Source organism: Camelina sativa, chromosome 18, assembly GCF_030686135.1.
Source record: "Camelina sativa cultivar CO46 ecotype springtype chromosome 18, ASM3068613v1".
Classification (NCBI taxonomy): domain Eukaryota; kingdom Viridiplantae; phylum Streptophyta; class Magnoliopsida; order Brassicales; family Brassicaceae; genus Camelina; species Camelina sativa.
In genome coordinates this window covers 21,996,868-22,017,755 of record NC_141897.1, presented here as the reverse complement: position 1 = coordinate 22,017,755, position 20,888 = coordinate 21,996,868, and the positions used below count along the sequence as shown (strand labels likewise).

The 20,888-nt window shown below is 37.9% G+C and overlaps 6 protein-coding genes across 8 annotated transcripts; 4 read left to right on the top strand and 2 right to left on the bottom strand.

Moving 5' to 3' along the window:
• Window positions 1–28: 28 nt before the first annotated feature.
• LOC104762302 (uncharacterized) lies at window positions 29–2,676 on the top strand. 2 transcript variants are annotated; one of them, XM_087499972.1, is made up of 5 exons: window positions 29–365; window positions 787–1,675; window positions 1,763–1,912; window positions 2,006–2,257; window positions 2,371–2,676. In XM_087499972.1, the coding sequence occupies exons 2-5, from the start codon at window positions 794–796 to the stop codon at window positions 2,500–2,502; spliced, it is 1,416 nt and encodes a 471-aa protein (XP_087356098.1). In that variant the 5' UTR covers window positions 29–365; window positions 787–793; the 3' UTR covers window positions 2,503–2,676. The 2 variants fall into 2 exon arrangements, with proteins under 2 accessions (XP_087356098.1, XP_087356099.1); XM_087499973.1 differs by having other exon boundaries at window positions 284–619; window positions 704–1,675.
• A 28-nt stretch (window positions 2,677–2,704) lies between these two features.
• Window positions 2,705–5,603, top strand: LOC147923147 (calcium-dependent mitochondrial ATP-magnesium/phosphate carrier protein 1-like). The gene is made up of 4 exons (XM_087499970.1): window positions 2,705–3,617; window positions 4,118–4,891; window positions 4,971–5,061; window positions 5,148–5,603. The coding sequence occupies exons 1-4, from the start codon at window positions 3,218–3,220 to the stop codon at window positions 5,323–5,325; spliced, it is 1,443 nt and encodes a 480-aa protein (XP_087356096.1). The 5' UTR covers window positions 2,705–3,217; the 3' UTR covers window positions 5,326–5,603.
• Window positions 5,571–7,236, top strand: LOC104739172 (pentatricopeptide repeat-containing protein At5g61800). The gene has a single exon (XM_010459443.3). The coding sequence runs from the start codon at window positions 5,571–5,573 to the stop codon at window positions 7,092–7,094; it is 1,524 nt and encodes a 507-aa protein (XP_010457745.2). The 3' UTR covers window positions 7,095–7,236.
• Window positions 7,237–7,256: 20 nt separating this feature from the next.
• On the top strand, window positions 7,257–10,070 carry LOC147923146 (calnexin homolog 1). Its single transcript, XM_087499969.1, has 6 exons — window positions 7,257–7,590; window positions 7,698–7,767; window positions 8,092–9,221; window positions 9,310–9,381; window positions 9,468–9,578; window positions 9,676–10,070. The coding sequence occupies exons 1-6, from the start codon at window positions 7,504–7,506 to the stop codon at window positions 9,796–9,798; spliced, it is 1,593 nt and encodes a 530-aa protein (XP_087356095.1). The 5' UTR covers window positions 7,257–7,503; the 3' UTR covers window positions 9,799–10,070.
• A 306-nt stretch (window positions 10,071–10,376) lies between these two features.
• Window positions 10,377–16,091, bottom strand: LOC147923145 (ribonuclease TUDOR 2-like). Its single transcript, XM_087499956.1, has 16 exons — window positions 15,662–16,091; window positions 14,969–15,150; window positions 14,794–14,868; window positions 14,574–14,690; window positions 14,377–14,484; window positions 14,065–14,271; window positions 13,766–13,975; window positions 13,576–13,683; window positions 13,173–13,343; window positions 12,887–13,084; window positions 12,235–12,801; window positions 11,953–12,141; window positions 11,791–11,871; window positions 11,507–11,701; window positions 11,035–11,412; window positions 10,377–10,930 (listed from the first exon to the last, which is right to left on the bottom strand). Exons 2-16 carry the CDS (start codon window positions 15,125–15,127, stop codon window positions 10,748–10,750), a joined length of 2,946 nt encoding a protein of 981 aa, XP_087356082.1. The 5' UTR covers window positions 15,128–15,150; window positions 15,662–16,091; the 3' UTR covers window positions 10,377–10,747.
• Window positions 16,092–19,121: 3,030 nt separating this feature from the next.
• LOC147923144 (peter Pan-like protein) lies at window positions 19,122–20,809 on the bottom strand. 2 transcript variants are annotated; one of them, XM_087499979.1, is made up of 6 exons: window positions 20,615–20,809; window positions 20,289–20,519; window positions 20,087–20,179; window positions 19,793–19,980; window positions 19,488–19,681; window positions 19,122–19,410 (listed from the first exon to the last, which is right to left on the bottom strand). In XM_087499979.1, exons 1-6 carry the CDS (start codon window positions 20,693–20,695, stop codon window positions 19,352–19,354), a joined length of 846 nt encoding a protein of 281 aa, XP_087356105.1. In that variant the 5' UTR covers window positions 20,696–20,809; the 3' UTR covers window positions 19,122–19,351. The 2 variants fall into 2 exon arrangements, with proteins under 2 accessions (XP_087356105.1, XP_087356104.1); XM_087499978.1 differs by having other exon boundaries at window positions 19,122–19,397.
• Window positions 20,810–20,888: the final 79 nt, after the last annotated feature.

Below are 20,888 nucleotides of genomic sequence, written 5' to 3'. Positions count from 1 at the left end.
AGTAACAACAACACCCATCCTATCATTTTATATAAGATGGTCATCTTTTTTGTTTTTTGCTTCGGTCGCCTATCAACCATATCCCCACATTATATGTATATATATTTGTAATATCTTCTTGTAAGAGAACTGAAAGAAAAAACAAAACCGGGTCTGTGACGAGAGTGAGGACGTCAGTGGTTGGTTACACGTGTCAGATAACAGAGAAACTTACGTCTCTGCGCTTATATGGGGCAATTCGTAATTCACATGATAAATAAATAGAGATAACTCTCCAATCGTTTCTTCTTCATTGGGTGGGCACACACTTCTTCATTCATTTACAAGCGGGAAAGCCATCTCTGTTCATCCGAATTCGTACCCACGTAAATCCCTCTCTCTTCCTCTCCCTCTCCCTCTCTTTATCTCTCATCTTTGTTTCTCTGTGCTTTTGATTTCGCAATTGAATTTTGTGCTTTTAAATCCTTTTTTTTTTTTTTTTTCTGTGATTGGTTTCGCAATTTTGGGATCTTTTATACTCTCTGTTATGGGTTTTCGAAGTTTGATTATACCTCAGGATGATATGACATATTGGCTGCTTGAAAGTTTTTAAATTTTGGAATTAGAATTAACAAACCATGTGCTAAATAAAATCTTGTTCTCGTTGAATTAGGGTTCAAGTGGGTTTGTTAGTTATGGTTCCTATAAAATCAAACGAAATTAGGTTTCGAGTTTGAGATATATTTATCCCATATGTTTATGATTTTTATTTGCTAAAAATCACATTCCTTTATGATCTTGAAACAGGAGATAAATGGCTCGTTACCACATGAGCTCGCTGATCTTGTTCTTAGTTATTGCTCTGCTTGCATCACCTAGCAAAGGCTTTCTAGGTACCAAGAATAAGATAAAATCTGCAGTCTTTCTCTCACCAAAACTGGTGATGAGTCCTGGATCAGTGTCAGATTCTTACTTATTCGATATGGACTTCCCAAGAGGGCATATCGGCCTCAAAAGTTTCGATGCTGAAGTGGTTGATGAAGCGGGCAACCCCGTCCCTCTACACGAGACATATCTCCACCACTGGGTTGTCGAACCTTACTATGTGCGTAAAGGTGCTAAGCTTCCACAGCAAGAAATGTTTCGGAATCACGGGTTTCAAAGGCAAGACCCTAAAAGCAATCTTGATTCGGCATCCGATATTATTCTTGTCAAAAACGGAGGGTTGTGCAGGAGTGCAGTACTCAGACATTACTTTGGGTCAGGATCTGAAACCCGCAATACCTCTACGTATGTTCCTGATCCTTACGCGATTGAAATAGATAACCCTGAGGAAAGACCTGATGGCTATGAATTCAAGTGGCTTCTTAACATTCACGCAATCGACACCAGAGGTGTGGAAGACAAGAAAGGATGCATAGAATGTCTTTGTGATCTCTATAATGTAACCACTGATGCGTATGGTCGTGCTATGAAACCCGGATACAAAGGAGGTTTATACTGTTGCTATGATAAAACTCAATGTCTGGTGAAAAGCGGATTTGACAATGGGGAGAAAACAAGAAACCTGTATTTGAAGTATACCTTGAGATGGGTTGATTGGGACAACACGGTTTTGCCCGCTAAAATTTATATTTTCGATGTTACAGATTCTTGGAAAAAATCAGTAGGAGATAGCCAAGAACATAATTGCAAAGTCAGTAAGAACTTTCATATTTTGCTTAATTCTGTTACTTCTGACTTCATTCTCTAATAATTTTCGGGTCTTTGTGTGCTTTTTCAGGTGGAATACGATGTGGAACCGTGCAAAACCAATGGCGATGGATGCATTGATGTTAAGAAAAAGAGCTTAGTGATGCCATTTAATGGGTATATTGTCTACGGTGTAGCTCACCAACACGCGGGCGGTATCGGTGCTGCTCTGTACCGAGAGGTAACTAAGACTGATTTAGTTTAAGCTACCGCAAAAACGAAAAGATAGAAAACATTTTTGTATTGAATTGATACTTTTGTGTTTGTGGATAAGAGCGGTGAAGGAATATGTACTTCGATGGCCAAGTATGGAAATGGAGTTGAACCTGGAAACGAAGCTGGTTACATTGTTGGAATGGCGTCTTGTTATCCTGCTGATCCAGTGAAAGTGAGCTATGGAGAGACATTGACTATGGAGTTTAATTACAGTAGTGCCGTTGGTCATACGGGAGTTATGGGACTCTTTTACATCCTCGTTGCGCAGCAGTTGCCTGAACCAGAGCTCTCCTTGCCTAATCTTTTTCAGGTAACCCGGTACTGAATCTCGGTTTACGTCAATCTGGTTTCAGTACATATACTGTTTGGGTTGGGAGCCATGTGATCAGTTTACTGACATTAGTATATGCCACTTCCTTGTAGGAACCTGCGAGAAGTGTGAGCGTTTTAGCATTTTTGGCTGTGACGGTGGTGGTGGCGGTAGTGGTTCTAATAGCCGCCGTTGTATACAGAAGACAGAACCGGGAAGATGGTTACCAATCTCTTAGTACATGAAGAAAGAGTAAAACCATGTCGACGACATGTTTTTCAAAGTTAATTTTGTTTGTATACGAAGAATTGAAAATAAGGACCACTTTGTTGTCGTCATCTTCCTCTGATGTGATATTTCTGTAACAGTTACGTGTAAGAAGAACTTTGCTTTGTCAAATACATCACATTCACACAATATATCAATGGTCTCTACCACACACAACATGTATTCGTTTCATATATTCGTTGTTGTCTTTTTGTTCCAAAACCTTTCATACTAGTCGCTCTATCACTGTATTACAGATACTTTAATCTCTATAATAAGCATCCAAGATGGTTTTGCTCTGGTTTAAAGCTATGTTAACCGGTTAAAATTAACACTGGGTCGTTGTTGTGATCCACTCAAACTAGACCGGGTTTGATTTGACCGGTGTTTTGTTGTTTGTTTGTGTCATCATATACAGTAATGTCTGGGAGTGGAAACAGCAGCTGAAGGGGGTCCATGTAAAAATAATGGAGTCTCCTCCAGCTGTCCATGGAAGATTGAGACGGGTTAGATATTTTTTTTTGGCTCACCGACCTCAATATGTCACATTTTTGAAATTCTGTTGAATTCTTCTTCCGAGATTCCTGGACCAATAGAACTCTTCCAGAGGAATGAAGAGACATTAGAATCATCATCCCAAAGCTTTCCGAATTTTGCTCATCTGTGTTTCTCGAATTGATCGTTAAATCAGCAATGGAGACGAAGAAACCAAACCAAAATCCGGGTAAGAAGCCGCGGCCCGTGGAAGCAACAATGGAGCACGTGCTGGTGGCATTACGTGAGACCAAGGACGAGAGAGAGATGAGGATTCGAAAACTGTTCGAATTCTTCGACAATTCGAAGTTAGGGTTCTTAGACGGTACCCATATCGAGAAAGGTATGTCTTCGCTTAGTATCTCTCCGCAGTATAGGTACGCTAGCGATTTTCTCAAAGTCTGCGACGCGAATCGAGATGGGCGTGTGGATTACCAGGAGTTTCGTCGTTACATGGACGCTAAGGAGCTTGAGCTTTACAAGATTTTTCAGGCTATTGATATTGAACACAATGGTGACATTTGCCCAGAGGAGCTTTGGGAGGCTCTTGATAAAGCTGGTATGTTAATTTTTTTTTTTTTTTATTCTCTCATACTGTTCCATTACTGGGGAAGCTACTGTTACTTTGCAACTATCTTCCCATAAGCAAAAGATGAAACCTTTTTAGAGTTATGGATGTAGATTTTGCTTAACTTTACCAGTTTCTGATAGATTGGTTGGTGAATTGAATTTGAACATGCCTCTGTTTTGAACTGTTCTTAATGCAATGTGGAAGTAAATGCTTGTGTTAAAGACCTTTTTTGTGATTTTATTTGTCTTATTGATTAGGAGATTCAGCATATTAACAATGTCTGTATAATCTTTGACATTGTCCTTGTTTGCAAAACCGTGGGTTGTGAGTTTGCTTTATTGGGTTTTAACACATATTGGCTCAGTGAGTCTAGTAGCAAATTGGGCTCTTTTACTTTTACATGCTTTCGTTTCTCAAAAGCTTTAATTTTATTGTGTAACAGTGTTGTCGACCTATAATATAAACTCTCCACGGTTCTGTTCTTGTAGGCATTCAAATTAAAGATGAGGAACTAGCTTCTTTTATGGATCATGTTGATAAGGACAACAACGGAATTATAACTTTCGAAGAATGGAGGGATTTTCTTTTGCTGAACCCTCATGAAGCCACAATTGAGAACATTTATCACCACTGGGAAAGAGTATGCTTGATAGACATTGGGGAGCAAGCTGTTATACCAGACGGTATAAGTACACATGCGCATAGAAGCAAATTACTTCTTGCGGGAGGAATAGCTGGAGCTGTTTCTAGAACCGCAACCGCGCCTCTGGACCGTCTAAAAGTTGCTTTGCAAGTTCAACGAACAAATTTGGGCGTTGTCCCGACCATTAAGAAAATATGGAGAGAAGATAAGTTGTTGGGTTTCTTCAGAGGTAATGGGTTGAATGTAACCAAAGTCGCTCCTGAAAGCGCCATAAAGTTTGCTGCTTATGAAATGCTGAAACCCATAATTGGGGGAGCCGATGGTGATATTGGTACAAGCGGGAGGCTTTTGGCAGGTGGATTGGCTGGTGCAGTAGCTCAAACCGCTATATATCCTATGGATCTTGTGAAGACTCGGTTACAGACTTTTGTGAGTGAAATTGGGACACCTAAGCTGTGGAAACTCACAAAGGATATTTGGATTCAAGAAGGACCCCGAGCTTTCTACAAGGGTCTTTGTCCTTCTCTTATTGGGATTATCCCTTACGCAGGAATTGACCTTGCTGCTTACGAAACTTTTAAAGACTTATCGAGGAAACATTTTCTTCATGACACTGCCGGTTAGATACTAATCGTGCCTTAAAAGTATCTATAAATTCGTAATCTATCACATGATACTAAACCGTATATGCTGTGCAGAGCCTGGTCCTCTCATACAACTGGGATGTGGAATGACGTCTGGAGCTCTTGGAGCATCGTGTGTTTACCCGTTACAGGTCATAAGAACAAGGTAAAAACTTTAAACCTAAGCTTTGTCATATCTTTTGAAATTCTTCTCTGCCGTTTTAAACTGAGGTTAATCACTTATAACATCAGAATGCAAGCTGATAGCTCAAAGACTAGCATGAGCCAAGAATTCCTCAAAACGCTAAGAGGCGAAGGTCTAAGAGGTTTCTACAGAGGAATCTTTCCCAACTTTTTCAAAGTCATTCCTTCCGCAAGCATTTCGTACCTTGTTTACGAAGCTATGAAGAAAAATCTTGCCCTTGATTAAAAGTAGCAAGAAACCTAGTGCTGTTGCGTTTGCAGAGTCTTGATAACACTGAAAACTTCTTGATGATGGCGAAAAAAACACTTTGAGCTTTACAAAGGTCATTCGAGTGTAGCAAATGTAACTTGATCTGATTAATAATTTAATTCTTCTTCAGTAGTTTGGTGGTGAGAGAGTCTGTAAAAGAGTCATTTCTTTAGCAAAAAATTTGGAAGAGAAAGCGTTGTGAAACTGGTGAAGCTCTTAAGATGGCCCGAATGATAAAGTCTAGTAATTGTTTATATCTCTTGAAGCTGTGTAAAACCCTAAAACATCTGCATCAGTTTCACGCCCAATTCATCACTTGCGGCCGAATCTCAAATGATTTCAACAAGAACTCTGTTTTCGCCAATGTCCTCTTCGCCATCACCTCCGTCGCACCGACTTTATCGAACTCTTCGTCGGCGTCGTCAAATATGGTCGTGAGCTACGCGACTTCGGTTTTCAGATTCATCACAAGCCCGTCAACGTTTTGCTTCAATACCATCATTAGGATTTATACACTGAATCATGATCCGTCTCTGTCTTCTCAACGTTTCTTCGTCGAGATGCGACGTCGCTCTGTTCCTCCAGATTTCTACACTTTCCCTTTCGTGTTCAAGGCTTGTGCAGCAAAGAAGGACTGTGATCTTACATTCGTAAAGACGCTGCATTGTCAAGCTTTGAGATTCGGTTTGTTGTCTGATTTGTTCACTTTGAATACTCTGATTCGTGTTTACTCTTCTACTGCTTCAATCGATAGTGCATTGAAGCTGTTCGACGAAAATCCCCAAAGAGATGTTGTTACGTACAATGTGTTGATCGATGGGTTAGTGAAGGGCCGTGAGATTGTTCGTGCAAGGGAGTTGTTTGATTCAATGCCCTTTCGTGATTTGGTTTCGTGGAATAGTCTCATTGCTGGCTATGCGCAAATGAATCAATGCAGAGAAGCGATCAACCTCTTTGACAAAATGATTGATTTGGGTTTAAAACCTGATAACGTCGCCATTGTTTCAACTCTCTCAGCTTGTGCTCAATCAGGGGATTTAGAGAAGGGGAAAGCTATTCATGATTACACGAAAAGGAACAGACTTTTTGTTGATTCGTTCTTAGCTACTGGATTGGTTGATTTCTATGCAAAATGTGGTTTCATCGATATAGCAATGGAGATCTTCGAGTTATGTTCAGAGAAAACTTTATTCACATGGAATGCAATGATCACTGGTCTTGCGATGCATGGTTATGGCGAGCTAACGGTTGATTACTTCCGTAAGATGGTTAGTTCTGGAATCAAACCGGATGGAGTAAGCTTCATAAGCGTTTTAGTGGGTTGTAGCCATTCTGGTCTAGTTGATGAAGCTAGGAACCTTTTCGACGAAATGGGATCTTTGCATTATATTAATAGAGAGCTGAAACATTACGGTTGTATGGCGGATTTGCTTGGAAGAGCAGGGCTGATCGAAGAAGCAGCGGAAATGATCGAGCAAATGCCTAATGATGGAGGTAAAAGAGAGAAACTATTAGCATGGAGCGGTTTGTTGGGGGGATGTAGAATCCACGGGAACATACAGGTCGCAGAGAAAGCTGCAAAACGAGTCAAGGCGTTGTGTCCTGAGGATGGAGGAGTGTATAAAGTTATGGTGGAGATGTATGCAAATGCAGAGAGATGGGAGGATGTGGTTAAGGTTAGGGAAGTGATTGAAAGAGATACGAAAGTGAAGAAGAATGCTGGATTTAGTAAAATTTTGTCTTAGCCAGATTTTCTTGAAAAGTTTGGATCTAAAATTATTTTGTACTAATGTAACAATCATTAGGAGCTGAGAGACTCTAGCTCAACAAGAGACTCTTTAATAGTATAGAGGGACCCAAGCCCAATAATATGGACGTATATGACAATATTAAAACAGTGCACGTAGGAGAGCTCACTTTTGGTTGACGTGGCGTGTTATGATTGGTTAGCGTCGCGTGGCGAGAGATTTGATTGGTGGAAACAACAAATTGACACAGTCGACCGGGTCTACGGGATTGAATATATATAATTTTAATTTAGAGGAAACTGAAAAATCTGAAAAATCACAATTCACTCTCTTCTCCGATCTACTTCTCCGATTTAGATCTCTATCTTGAGGTTACCTCTCTTGCCTTCTTCTAAGGATTCCGAGAATGAGAGAACAGCAACTATCTTCCGTCCTTTTGCTTCTCTTAGCTTTCGTTTCGTTCCAGAAGCTTTGCTACTGTGACGATCAAACGGTAAATTTCAATCTTCCTAGTGTTCTTTGTTTCAATATTTTTTAGCTTGATTCGGAGATTTAGATCTATCATTGTTTTAACTTGAGCTCTCGTTTGGTTTGGATCAGGTTCTCTATGAATCGTTTGATGAGGCGTTTGATGGTCGCTGGATCGTTTCGAAGAATGGTGAATACGAAGGTAAACAGCCTCGTCTCCTACTGCATTGTGTTGTAGTTAGTATATGTTTCTCTGATCAGCTTCTGTATTTGGAATTCATATACTACTTGCTTCAGACTGTCATGTGTTTGCACTCAAACATTATAGTGTAATTTGAATCAAATCTGACTATGTGGATGTAATCTCGGAATTTTGTTAACAGATTTGCAAATACATTGATTTAAGTCTGCTTGTTGTCTTTTGTTTCCAACACTTGAATCGGATAAGAAACTGATTTGTCTTGCTCTTGTTGAGCTCCCAATTTGGCTTAGAAGCTTGTTTGTTGACAGCATTCATCTTTTTCAGGTGTATGGAAGCATGCAAAGAGCGAGGGACATGAAGATTATGGACTTCTCGTTAGCGAGAAGGCTAGGAAATATGGAATTGTAAAGGAGCTTGACGAGCCTCTAAACCTCAAGGAAGGAACTGTTGTTCTTCAGTATGAGGTTCGTTTCCAGGAAGGGCTTGAGTGTGGTGGTGCCTACTTGAAGTACCTCCGCCCTCAGGAAGCTGGATGGACACCACAGGGATTCGATAGTGAATCCCCTTACTCCATTATGTTTGGGCCAGACAAGTGTGGAGCCACAAACAAAGTGCATTTCATCTTGAAGCACAAGAACCCCAAGAGTGGCGAGTACGTTGAGCACCATCTTAAGTTCTCTCCCTCTGTTCCTTATGACAAGCTTTCCCATGTCTACACTGCCATCTTGAAACCCGACAATGAGGTTAGAATTTTGGTTGATGGAGAGGAGAAGAAGAAGGCCAATTTACTCTCTGGTGAAGACTTTGAGCCTGCATTGATCCCTGCCAAGACTATCCCTGACCCTGAAGACAAGAAGCCAGAAGACTGGGATGAGAGAGCCAAGATTCCCGACCCAAATGCTGTGAAGCCTGAAGATTGGGACGAGGATGCACCCATGGAGATTGAAGATGAGGAAGCTGAGAAACCCGAAGGATGGTTGGATGATGAGCCTGAGGAGGTCGATGACCCCGAAGCAACCAAGCCTGAAGATTGGGATGATGAGGAAGATGGTATGTGGGAGGCTCCTAAGATTGACAACCCCAAGTGTGAAGCAGGACCCGGTTGTGGTGAATGGAAGAGACCAATGAAGAAGAATCCTGCTTACAAGGGAAAATGGAGTTCGCCTCTTATCGATAACCCAGCTTACAAAGGAATCTGGAAACCCAGAGATATCCCTAACCCTGACTACTTTGAGCTAGACAGACCAGATTATGAACCCATTGCAGCCATCGGTATAGAGATCTGGACAATGCAAGATGGTATCTTGTTCGACAACATCTTGATAGCTAAAGACGAGAAGGTCGCTGAGACTTACAGACAGACAACATGGAAACCCAAATTCGATGTTGAGAAAGAGAAACAAAAGGCAGAAGAAGAAGCTGCTGGCTCTGCGGATGGTCTTAAGAGCTACCAGGTAAATTGATTTTCCACAGAATTAAACTTATATACATATAAGCTTCTCGTATACTTACAATCATATATATATGTGCATGATGTTGCAGAAGTTTGTATTTGACCTCTTGAACAAGGTTGCGGATTTATCTTTCCTAAGTGCCTACAAGTCTAAGATCACAGTAAGTTCTCCCTCATTTACAATGATATTGAATTGTTATGATGATGACTCAGACGTTGAGAGAGATGTGAAATGTGTCTTTTGTAGGAACTTATTGAGCAAGCTGAGCAAAAACCAAACTTAACAATTGGTGTTCTCGTCTCCATTGTGGTTGTTATTTTCTCGCTCTTCGTCAAGCTTATCTTCGGTGGCAAAAAGGTAAAAAAAAAAACAACTCTCTGAAATTTTGTGCACAATAGTCATGGATTGTGAGAAGAACCTTCTTATAAATTAAAATGAAAATGGTGAAATATAGGCAGCTGCACCCGTGGAAAAGAAGAAACCAGAAGTAGCAGAGAGTTCAAAGAGTGAGGATGAGGCAGAGAAGAAGGAAGAAACCGCAGCGCCACGCAAAAGGCAACCGAGACGTGATAATTAGAACATGTTTCTTTAAGTAGTGTTTGAAGATTGTGAAAGGAAAAGTTCAGAAATTTTTTTTTATTTTCTTCTGTTTTTTTTTTTTGGTTTTGGGTTGGATGTTGTTTTCTGCTGTAGCCTTATATAACACCAAGTTTGGGAACTTTTTTGTCTTTAAGCGAAGAAAAGAAAGGGGTGGGGAGGAACATGTAAGTGAGATGGTTTCTTGACGGCCAAATTGTAGTTTCTGTTTCTTCTTACTTCCCCTTTTAAAAGTAACTAGTTTACTCCAAACATTGAAGTTTCTAATCTAGATCAAAAGTGTTTTATAGCGAAAGTTTAGTACAGCTATTCAGCTAACGATCATGTACGCCAACTAATTGACATTTTTGTGCAATTGGTGGAAAAGAGGAAAACTCGTTCCACTGAAGAAAAAATGAAGAAATTAAAAAGTTGTTCAAACCTTTCTTTTCTTTTACTGTTGGGAGAATTGATTGATATAGTGAAAATCTTTTTTAAATTCCACATGCTTACTTGGAAATATGATTCTGTAGAGAAGTGCAAAAACTCAAAACGACAGTTCCAACAAACACTATACGATAAGGAGAAAGTCCTCTTATGTTGTCAACTTTGATAACCTGAAGTTACATCACCCTTATTATGTTTCTTTTGTCAAACAATAGTAAAGAACAAGAAAATACTCTCGTACTCCTAAATAGAAAATTTCTTTTGGAAGTCTATAAAGTATAAACCAAAAAAAAAAGAAGAAGATAAATTAGAAAGAAGAAAAGAGACAGAGAGGGAAAAGAAAAGAAAAGAAAAAAGAGAATTCTAAACGTTACAAAAAGTTTGATGCTTGCACGCAAAACATCATCTCGCTTCTTAACTCATTTAAAGAGAAACTAATGGATTCTCCCTTCCTCTTCATGATGCCTTTTTTGGACCATGATGTTTTCACCGGTGTGAAAAACCTAGCCGCGACCCGGTTTCCTGACCGGAACACTGTCCTCATCATCAGACTGGATGTCTCCGTACTGCCAGATTCCGGCCCTAGATTTGCGAGCTTCGTCTTGGTACTTCTCAAGAGCATCAAGAGCTGCTTTCTTGTCTTTCGGTTCCCATTTCCTGCGTTTCTCTATCCTCGCTATTCCTTCCTGTGATCATAACGACACATTTCACTCTCAGGATTATGACAAATACTCTTAACTCAAAAAGGTTTTGTAGGTGTTGAAATGAGCAAAGGCCAGGAGGCACTGACCTGAAGCATTGCTGCATTCACAGATATCTCATCATCGACAGCAATAAGAGTTACAGCAAGCTCGGTTCCAGTTCCTTGGCCTTTCACTTTGCCTCCTGAAGTATCTCTTTCCTCTACCACTGCCTTGAACTCTTTACCACTACCCAGTGTTACCGTATGCAAATACTCTCCGGCTTCAGGACCAAAGTCCTCTTCCAGGCTTGGAACTTTCATGTAGGCAAGTCTGCAGAGCTGTGCGAGCCCTGGTGCTGAAGATACTGAAGGGTCGACAGGACGAATTGCACTGTATGGAACTGTTTCTTGGTTCCCATAATTGATGTAGAACACTTCAAACTTTTCATCCGGAGACTGAACTGCTCCTCGAGGTCCGTTAACAATCTTAACACAAAGAAGAAATACAATAAACAACCATAGGTGATAGTACAAAAAAGAAGAAGTAATGGTTAGGATATCTAGAAAGTTGATAATTTACCATTGCACGATTCCAGGAGTTATCCAGGCTAAACTGTGCAAGGACGATGTCACCCTTCCTAGGATTGAAGGATCCAATAATGGGAGCGTCTTTAAGACTCAAAGATGCAAGCTGGTTCTGAATCGAAGCTACTTTTTGATCGCCAACCGACTGAACATAGAATCGACCGCCTCCAAGTACTTCCGTAACAACAACCTGCGGTGGGAGGTGATGAAGAGTAAATAAGGTATTTGTTTTAGCATTGAAACTATGATTAGTCGAAAGAAACATACGGCTAACTTTACCTTTAATGTTTCCTTCTGTCTGGTTTCTACTGTAGAGTTACCGTTTACGACTTCCTCTCCTTCAACATAGTTTTCCCAAATCTGTGACATCATGTGGTTGAGCAAATTAAGCTTTTTGGACGATGCATTTCTTTAGTAAAAGGTATCATGTATTAATGTTACCTTCAGTTTCTGATTTTTAGCAGATCGCTCTGACTGTTCAAGAATATGAGCTTCGGGAATCCTGTCTGCACCAAAGCCAGTCTGCATTTTCGCCACGCCAGCTTCAAGAAGATATGTTCCTGCATTGGTCTTTCCTTCCCACATTGATCCCAAAAAGGTACCGGTTCTATCCACAGTTTCAACTTCGATCTATGTAATTATAAGAGACTCTATGTAAGACTCATAGAAAAGAAAATAGAGAAAATTGAGATGTAACATGGGCGTAAAATGTTCAGATTTTACCTCGACATCTCTCTGCATGATCTTACGTCTCATTAAAGCAATAGCTTCTTCTGAATAAGGTTCGCCACGACCAGGACATCTGACACCAGAGAATGCAAAGGCAATACTGCACGTTTCCTTTGGGATGTATAGCTTGAACCGATGTCCACTCAGGACATACTCCACAACTGCAGATATTCTCCTGCTTCTGTGCAGGGATGGCAGGAAATCTTTAGCCTTCTTGGCCGAGGCCACAGTCAGGTCTGTAATGTGCATGGCTGGAGAATCCTTTGCAGATTGGATCCCCTTCTTGCCAGCAATGGCACGAGCTTCAGCAGCCAGGAGAGCGTCGTAATGGTTTGACCTCTCTTCAAAGTCCCGATGTCTAACAACATTCCCTAACCCACGGGAAATAATGAGTTCAGCAATATTCACTCCAGGAGTTGCTGCAGCTGCTACATCTGTATCCGCTTTGGTAGGAGATGGAAGGAATACTGAGCCAAAATCCATGACCCTCTCAGCAGCTCCAGATGTAGCAACACCATCACCTGGGATGACCTTCCTTGAGTATTCCATTTGAACGATAACCTGCACCAGGGAAAAAAGGAAGTCAGAGATCTTACTCATGTGTGGCACAACGTGATGATTTAAGTATGAAGGCTTATACGCAAACCTGCTTTCCAATAAGCTTTTGTCTCAGAAACTCCTTGGCTTCCCGTGCATATGGGGCAGGTTTCTCCTCTCTGCGTGGGTTTCCCATTTTAGGAGACCTAATACTCGAAAGACAAACTCGGCGCTCTGCCATTGGGCTCCCGAATGGGATAGCATCATCAGCAACTACCAAGCAATCCCCACTCACAACTTCCACTACCTGAAGAGAGTACAAACTTGTTAGAACTGGTGAAATGGGCGGAAGGCAATATATTTACCAAGATATTTGAGCAAGCAATTATTATTACCTTTCCGGTAAAGTTCTGATCATGAATAGCCTTAGAGTTGGAAGCTGGAGGGACATAGTTTGCCCACATTTTAACCCGGTTTTTCTTGCATTGAAGTTCAACAGCTTTCAGCTTCTTTTTAGCTTCTTCCTCCAACATGTTGGCACTCCACTCAACATACTTGGCAAGGCCCTGAGGAAAAGCGCAACAAATGTCATAACTTTACTCAAACACCATTACAGCAAAAACTATTACAACGGACCAACCAACTTAATCTCAAGTAAGCGCAGATCAAATCGTTAGTGGTACCAGAAATCTGTAGTTATACCAGCATTGTTGTGGCAAACCCAAACTTTTATTACCAATTAGTTCAATATGTAATCATGTAAAAAAACCAAAATAACCATTTAATTTAGGCACGTACATTTTCAATAAGCTCCAAACCCAAGTCTTTTACTGTTTCTCCCTCAGAATAGTAAACTGACCCAATCAGATTGTTGAATTTGTCCACGCCTTCAAGAACAATGCGAACCTGCACAATCCAGCACAACTTAGATAATCTAAATCTTATATACAGATAAATGTGAAATAAATTTTCATGTAAACCTCCTTACATCTCTATTAAGCACACGGAGCTCAGTAAAGTACTTGGCTTCCATTGCAAAAGGGTCAGAGGAAACCTCAACGGACGATGATGCTGCTGAGGCAGCGAGTCTCTGAGCTGATGTTAGAGGACCAGCAGAAGCATCTCCATTTGGAGTTGCTGTAACATCTGGCTCAACAACAGCTTCTTGTGTAGATTGTCTCCTTCCCATCGAGGGAGCCTACACAGAAAAATTTCAGCACTATTACACCATGAAAGTGAAATGTCAGCTCCTCGTGTAGCAAGAAACAAGGAAACAAGATTACATACCTGGAGTCCAGCAACAAATACTTGCACAAACTGAAACTCCGGAAGAAGATAAACCCGGATGGTACTGCCATCACGGACTTGCTCAACGATACCTTCCATGGGCTTGCCTTTACTTGCGGCTAAAAGACCCATGGCATCAAAATTCCCAGAATCCCCAACGGCAGAAGGAGGAAGATTTCTGATAGATGCCTCAGAAGCACCAGGAACCTGGATCAACAAATCAAGAAAAGAGTACAGATGTCAAACTGACACAAGTCAAAACTATTTTGAAAAAAATAACAAATATAGAGGAAGAGAGTAAGAGAGACCAACCTTGCTCCAACGACCAAGCCCTTCCTGCTGAGCCTGCTCTTCAAGCAGTAACAGCTCTGAAATGTAAGGACTGACCTTATCCTGATTCTGCTGACCTGGCGCTCTGACCTGTGCATTCCCATCGAATAAGAAAGCTGATCCAAGCATCATATATACCTTAGACAATGCTATCTAGTGAGAAATAAAACTGTTATCACCTTTGCCCAGCCGTTTTGAACAACAAGCTTAGCAACATTTTCGTTGCCAAGGTAAACCGAGCCAAATTCTCTTCCAGCAATAGCTTCCACTTTGTAATCCACTTTGAAAGCAACCTCCTGCTCAAAAAAAAAAAAAAAAACATAAACTGATAATATAAAGAAACATACTCAATTCAATAACCTATATAGCATAAGTGGTTTAAGAGTTCCAAGTAAGCACCTTTCCAATACAAAGCTTCCTCAGAAACTCTCTGCTTTCCCATGCAAAAGCCTCATCTATACCTCCCCTGCGAGCCTGTAACAAGGACAAACCAAAACAAAAAAAATGAGAAAGCCTAATTCTAAATCATAAATGTCAGTAAAAAAAAAAGAAAAGAGTAAAATTGGAAGCAAACCAGCTTAGGAGCCATAAGAGAGGAAAGAGTGATGGTCTTTTCAGGAGGTGGGCCAGATCTGGTGTGGGTCAAAGCAGTGATGACCAAGCAGTCTCCGGAGGTAACAGCCTTAACTCTCCCTTTGAGCCACTGGTTCTCAGTTGCTGCCACAGTCGCCATGTTTTGGGTGATTGGCTTCAGACCTACACAAAGACAAAAAGTAATCGATACAAGGAAAAAAAAAAAAAAAAAAAAGGTTGGTAACCGCTTATTACTGGAACCACACAATCAAAAGACAAAGACTAATAAAAACACTCTGAAAACCATAATAAAGTTTTCAAAAAAAGTTTTTTTTCTTTTTTTTCCGCTTTTTCCAAACATGATACATTGGTTCTTCTTACACGATCCCTATACTTTGAGAATTAAAACACAACACAAAATTCAGAATTCTCTTACAGATCGGTACGTGAAAAATTAACAATTTAAAATCATTGAATCATACACACATGCATCTCGATTATAGCATATGATTGAACGAATGAATCACACACCAATAGAAACGCACGAGCGAGCGAGCGATCGCAAAATAGGACCAAAAAACAAAAAGAGAGATGAGATTCATGATTGAAATTCTAAACCACACAATCAACTAAACAGATAGATCTAAGATCATTCATTAAATTACTAATATATCGATAGTTCCGATAAACAAACCTGGATTTATCCCGTGGTGGTGAAAAAAAAAAACTAGATCTGATGAAGAAACGTCAAATCAAATCTTATCTATGATGATGATGATGATGTCAATCTGACGAGAATTGAAAAAAAAAAAACAAAAAGAGTTGTGAAGAGAATGAAGGACAGGTTGTGAAGAGGGAGACACTTAAAAGAGGAACAGATCTCAAAGATTGAGAGAGAGAGAGAGAGATGAGAAGAGAAGATTGTGCAGAGGAGAGGGTGAAGGAAGGAAAATATAAACAAAAACAAAGAGGGACATACGTACATACATACATATATCATCATCATCATCATCATGACTAAACCAAACCGGATTTTTTTATACTTTATATTCTTTACCCCATTATTTTCCATTTAATTACCACTGTATGCCATTAATATTTTTGATATGTTTTTTTTCTGGTGTAAAAAAAATAAATTTATAAAAAATTTATATATATAAAATTAACTTTTCTTTTTTCTCCTTTCTCCACATCATCATCCAGCTAATCAATATTTTTTTTATTTTTACATTAAAAAATACTGTTTTAAATAATCATTAATTACTTATTTATTATTTATAATTAATAATACTTAAAAATAAATAAAACGAATTAAATAAAAATAATTAAATTTTAAAATAGTATACAAAATAACAGAACTTTTTTTAGTAAATAATAAAAATAAAAATATATAAAATTGAATTAAGTAAAATAAATGAAAATTTTAAAATATTAAAAGTAATACTATGAATTTGTTACCGTAATAGTGTTATTATTCAAATTATAACCAAAAATGATCATATTCCAAAATTTATAATGGGTTAATGAGTTTTAGAATAGAAGTAAGATTTTAATGCATGATGGAGTAAATTTTTTTTTTTATGTAACTGTATTTATAAAAAGCTAAACAGAAAAAATAAAATTGAAGTGGAACATTAGTTTCTAGGAAATATATACTACAAAGATTTATTATTATTTCACTTATAAAAAATAAAAAATTAGGGAAATATCTTTAGTCAAGTGGTTATAGCACCACTTCTACGACCGAATCCACCAGAGTTTGACTCCACTAAGTCGTGTTACTCTGCGTAGTAGAGATTGGTCTTGTCGATTTAATGATGACAAAAAAAAATTAATTACTTAACTCAATATAAAAGTTTTAATCTAAAACAAAGATATTGTAAGGGTCACATTTTTTTTTTGAAAAACTATGAAAAATAATTTGGAAAAGATAATCCATCTAAAAAACAAAATCAATGGTTAGAAAATATAGAAAAAATGAACATCTTAAAAAAAAATCAATTTTAGTGTGAACATGTTTTTTAGTGAACGGATATTCATTGTAAGGTTTAAACGTTTCCCCATTTAGACATTCTTGACTTGGTCGAAATTCTTTTATGGCATATGATGCACTTGGACAACCACATTGTAGCTACATAGCACTAAAATTGTTTATCAAACTTTGTATATTTGCATTTAATGTGGGATATCAATATGTTTAAATGGTCTATATAATTAGGTCAACAATCGACATTCGACGTTAGAACTTTTAAAAAGATGTTTTCATGAGATATGATTATAGAATACACTCTTTTAAGGATAAAAGGTCAGAAGATTGTCGATAATATTGTTTATTTTTCCATTGAAGTTTTTAAGTCATTTTTTGTTATCACGTGATATAATGTTGATTTGTCAGAAAAACATTATTTCAACAATAGACAATATATGACATATATATAGATTAGTAAAATAAATAGTCTTTATACAGATTTATCTTTTAATCTTGAAATAATTGATTTATATTTAATGATTCTTATTGATAAAAAATTTAAATAAAATCTCACGCAAATAGATATAACAAATAAATATTATCTTCAAAAATATATCACTTAGTAAAGTAAGTTTATTGTTTATATAGATTTATACTCAAAAGTTTGAATAATTATATTTGAGCTCAATACTTATATTGATTAAAAAAATAAAATCCCGCGCGTGCGGGTATCTAAATTCTAGTAATATATAATTTTTAATGAAAAATTCCAATATAAGAGATATTAATTTGAGAATGTAGAATTAAAAAGTTTGAAACATATTTATTAATTGATTCGGAAATAAATAGCATTTTGCTTAAATATAGGGTTGAGGAAAGAAATATATCTGCAATAAATAAGTCATAAATCCCATAATAAATACCAGATTGTGAATTATTTCACGAGAGGAGAAGCAACATGTTTATTTCCCTTACACGTTTTAATTAGTAAAAAAAAAATATAATAATAATAAAGACGTTTTAGTTAGTAGTTCGTTCGTCTTGAAACTTCAAGAGGGGGAATTGGGTCTTTAATATACTACTCTTCAGTCTGAAAATATCCATCTAACCTGCTACTTCCGACCAAATCTTTTACACCTATCACCGTTGATCATTAATTTTCTCACTTTTAGCTCTATATGTCTAGTGTTTCTACAAAAATCATACCGCATACTATAACTTAAACATCAAACAGTATACATGTAAACTAGTAATCTTATCACATAGATGAAACTTAATTTTAGTCTTTAAAATCAAAATATGAAACTAGTTTCATTATTTGCCAAAAATCATATCCAAACGATTTCTTCCCATATATGCAATAATAAATCTTTGAAAAAACTTTATTGTTTTTTTCACGGATTCTATTGGATACTTCCATATATCCCATCTCCCTAAAAAATATACACATTGTTTAGACCGTTACTAAATTTGTAAAAGCCACATAGTGTATATATATGAGTTTTCCAAAAAGGGTGTATTTTTGGAAACAAGTGAAACTGGAGGGTCATCACTAAAAAAAGAGTTGGATATAGATTTTTTAAGAAGATACGTACGATTAAACAAACATGTATGTCATCGTCCACACAGCCCACAGGAATCGAGATGGAAAGCCGTTAGATTCCTCAACTGATTGTTGTACTTCGCGTCTTTTTTGTACTTTTATCTGCATATACAAAGTTTTATACGTATCTCTATAAACAACAGTTCTCAACTTTTCAATACACAATTTTGTTGTGTTCTTCTTTTTTTCTTTGTGTTCTTTAACTAATAATGTTCTCTCGTACTCTAGTGGTTAATGAATGAATGATGATGTATAAGTTTTGAAACTAGAGTATGAATCATTTTATTGCAATTTCAATTATGGTTCTGATTAGTCTAGATTGTAGTGTAACACGCAAAAGCCAAACAACATATTGATCTACTACGTCAAAATGCAAAACGAATCCATTGGAAGTAAAATTTAGTTAAATCATTGGAAGAGAAGAAAATGGGACAACGTATTTGAGAATCTGAGATGCTTGAGAGAGAATTTATATTTCCTCGGGTTTCCAAAAAGAACGAGACGCTCCAAAAACAAAGTACGTAGATGATTCGGTCAAAATACTAAATCTCAGAAGAAATTTGGTTTTCGTAGTACAAAAGGTTTTGTAATAATAGTTTTCATATTTCAAGTCAGACAAATAGATCATTACTTAGAGATCCAAGGAACAAAACTTGATGACATTCAAAGTCTCATGTGAAAACAGTGTTATACACTACTTAAACTCTTTTCAATCTTCAAAATCTTCATCCATGCCTTCCCCATCTTCTTCACTACCCTCTCCACCTTCTTCTTCTTCTTCACTATCTTCTTCTTCTTCATCATCAGCCTCTTCATCCTTTTTCTTCTTCACGTTTTCCTTCTTTCCATCCACATTTTCTGAAAAAACAAACTCGATATCGGATGTGTTCCGTCATGTATTATGGGAGATTTAAAACCAAATTGTAAGGGATAAGATTTAACATCTACCATATTCGCTGAAAATGATTCCTCCTGTACACAACCCTTCTTCAACTTTAACGAGTTGCATAGTCATTCTCGGTCCAATTTCTTGCAGTTTCACTGCGCTCTTTGTGGCACCTTTGTTAACTCGACCTAGATCAGATGATAGTGTCACCGTTGCTGCTTCTTCATCTCCTTCACTCTCTGATCCGTAACCAGCCCTGAAAATACGGAAAAAAAAAAAAAGAATGAAACACATCACATCAATTCATCCAAGATCGATACAGAGTGTTGTAAATAACAAACAAGATTAAATTAATGTGGATCCTTACTTGGTAACAAAATCACTAACATCCTGGAGATTCCTAAGATCAGGAACCTGATGATTTTGCACAAATTTTCTGATCCTGCGAGACACTCCAACAGGCTGAAGTCTTATAGAATAATGGCGGAAATCAATGAGCTTTGTGTCTTTGTTGTAGTTCAAGAGTACTAGTCTCTGGCATGTGGAGAGCTTGACCTGTGATATATTTCACCATCAGAAGAACAGAATCAAATTGCTGAGACAAGTTATTACAATCAAATCAATAACACAGCATATATAGAGCTCTAGGCAACAAACTTACAGTGTTAATATCAATAGATGGGAATATGTTCTGAAACATAATCGTGGCCAGTTTCAGATGCAACTCCTGAGAACCGAATCCAGAAAGGACAATCTAAACCAACGAGAAAGTTAAACATTGTCAGGTCTGAGCAAATCCCACAGCTTACAAAAAACCATAATATAATAGGTATAAGAGAGAAGAAGTTGAGACTAAAATATACCAAAGGGGGACTCTTGAAAAGATCTTGAGGACATCTAGGCCGAGTCTGGGACTGAGCTACATCTGAAGCTAAGGAATACTGATGAATTTTAAAAGTAAGTGTAGGTCCCTGAGGTGTTCTCGCTACTCTTAGATTCAGAGCAGACGCAGTTTTCGAAAGCATAAGGAAATGAGTAACACCCATTGGACCTGAGACATTCAAAAAGTCTCTTAAAGTGTTTCGCTTCTTCTCCTGCAAAGAGAAATAAAGATAAAAACTTGCATCAGTAATGGTTAGTTTTTGAGTGTTTCCCAAAACTAAAGAGCAGTTTTTTTTGGAAAACAGACCTTAAGACTGAGAGCAGTGTAGGGAAGCATAAGCTTCCTCAAATCCATCTGAAGTTGTCTAACAGAGGGAGGGAGTTTCATCCTAGAAAAGACAAAACTCTTGGGAATCTTATCACCAGTGACATGACTAACATCCTCTTGATTCTTCTTCGATATAGGCTTCACAATCACCCTACTCTTCTTATTCTATATCATCCAAATTCCACAAAGTCTTCAGTACCAAAAAACTATAAAGAGATAACACGAATTCACACAGGGTAAAGAAACTTACGTT

What these genes read in the sequence shown, in the direction of transcription:
- LOC104762302 (XM_087499972.1), top strand. Translation starts at nt 794, where the DNA reads ATGGCTCGTTACCACATGAGCTCGCTGATCTTGTTCTTAGTTATTGCT. An exon ending in GCCAAGAACATAATTGCAAA is followed by an intron (nt 1,676 to 1,762) that starts GTCAGTAAGAAC and finishes GTGCTTTTTCAG; the next exon opens with GTGGAATACGATGTGGAACC. An exon ending in GTGCTGCTCTGTACCGAGAG is followed by an intron (nt 1,913 to 2,005) that starts GTAACTAAGACT and finishes TTTGTGGATAAG; the next exon opens with AGCGGTGAAGGAATATGTAC.
- LOC147923147 (XM_087499970.1), top strand. Translation starts at nt 3,218, where the DNA reads ATGGAGACGAAGAAACCAAACCAAAATCCGGGTAAGAAGCCGCGGCCC. An exon ending in GGAGGCTCTTGATAAAGCTG is followed by an intron (nt 3,618 to 4,117) that starts GTATGTTAATTT and finishes CTGTTCTTGTAG; the next exon opens with GCATTCAAATTAAAGATGAG. An exon ending in TTACAGGTCATAAGAACAAG is followed by an intron (nt 5,062 to 5,147) that starts GTAAAAACTTTA and finishes TTATAACATCAG; the next exon opens with AATGCAAGCTGATAGCTCAA.
- LOC104739172 (XM_010459443.3), top strand. Translation starts at nt 5,571, where the DNA reads ATGGCCCGAATGATAAAGTCTAGTAATTGTTTATATCTCTTGAAGCTG.
- LOC147923146 (XM_087499969.1), top strand. Translation starts at nt 7,504, where the DNA reads ATGAGAGAACAGCAACTATCTTCCGTCCTTTTGCTTCTCTTAGCTTTC. An exon ending in GCTACTGTGACGATCAAACG is followed by an intron (nt 7,591 to 7,697) that starts GTAAATTTCAAT and finishes GGTTTGGATCAG; the next exon opens with GTTCTCTATGAATCGTTTGA. An exon ending in ATGGTCTTAAGAGCTACCAG is followed by an intron (nt 9,222 to 9,309) that starts GTAAATTGATTT and finishes ATGATGTTGCAG; the next exon opens with AAGTTTGTATTTGACCTCTT.
- LOC147923145 (XM_087499956.1), bottom strand. Translation starts at nt 15,127, where the DNA reads ATGGCGACTGTGGCAGCAACTGAGAACCAGTGGCTCAAAGGGAGAGTT. An exon ending in GGAAGCTTTGTATTGGAAAG is followed by an intron (nt 14,691 to 14,793) that starts GTGCTTACTTGG and finishes TTTTTTGAGCAG; the next exon opens with GAGGTTGCTTTCAAAGTGGA. An exon ending in GACAGAAGGAAACATTAAAG is followed by an intron (nt 11,702 to 11,790) that starts GTAAAGTTAGCC and finishes CTCCCACCGCAG; the next exon opens with GTTGTTGTTACGGAAGTACT.
- LOC147923144 (XM_087499978.1), bottom strand. Translation starts at nt 20,695, where the DNA reads ATGAAACTCCCTCCCTCTGTTAGACAACTTCAGATGGATTTGAGGAAG. An exon ending in GTTAGTGATTTTGTTACCAA is followed by an intron (nt 19,682 to 19,792) that starts GTAAGGATCCAC and finishes CCGTATTTTCAG; the next exon opens with GGCTGGTTACGGATCAGAGA. An exon ending in AATCATTTTCAGCGAATATG is followed by an intron (nt 19,398 to 19,487) that starts GTAGATGTTAAA and finishes TTGTTTTTTCAG; the next exon opens with AAAATGTGGATGGAAAGAAG.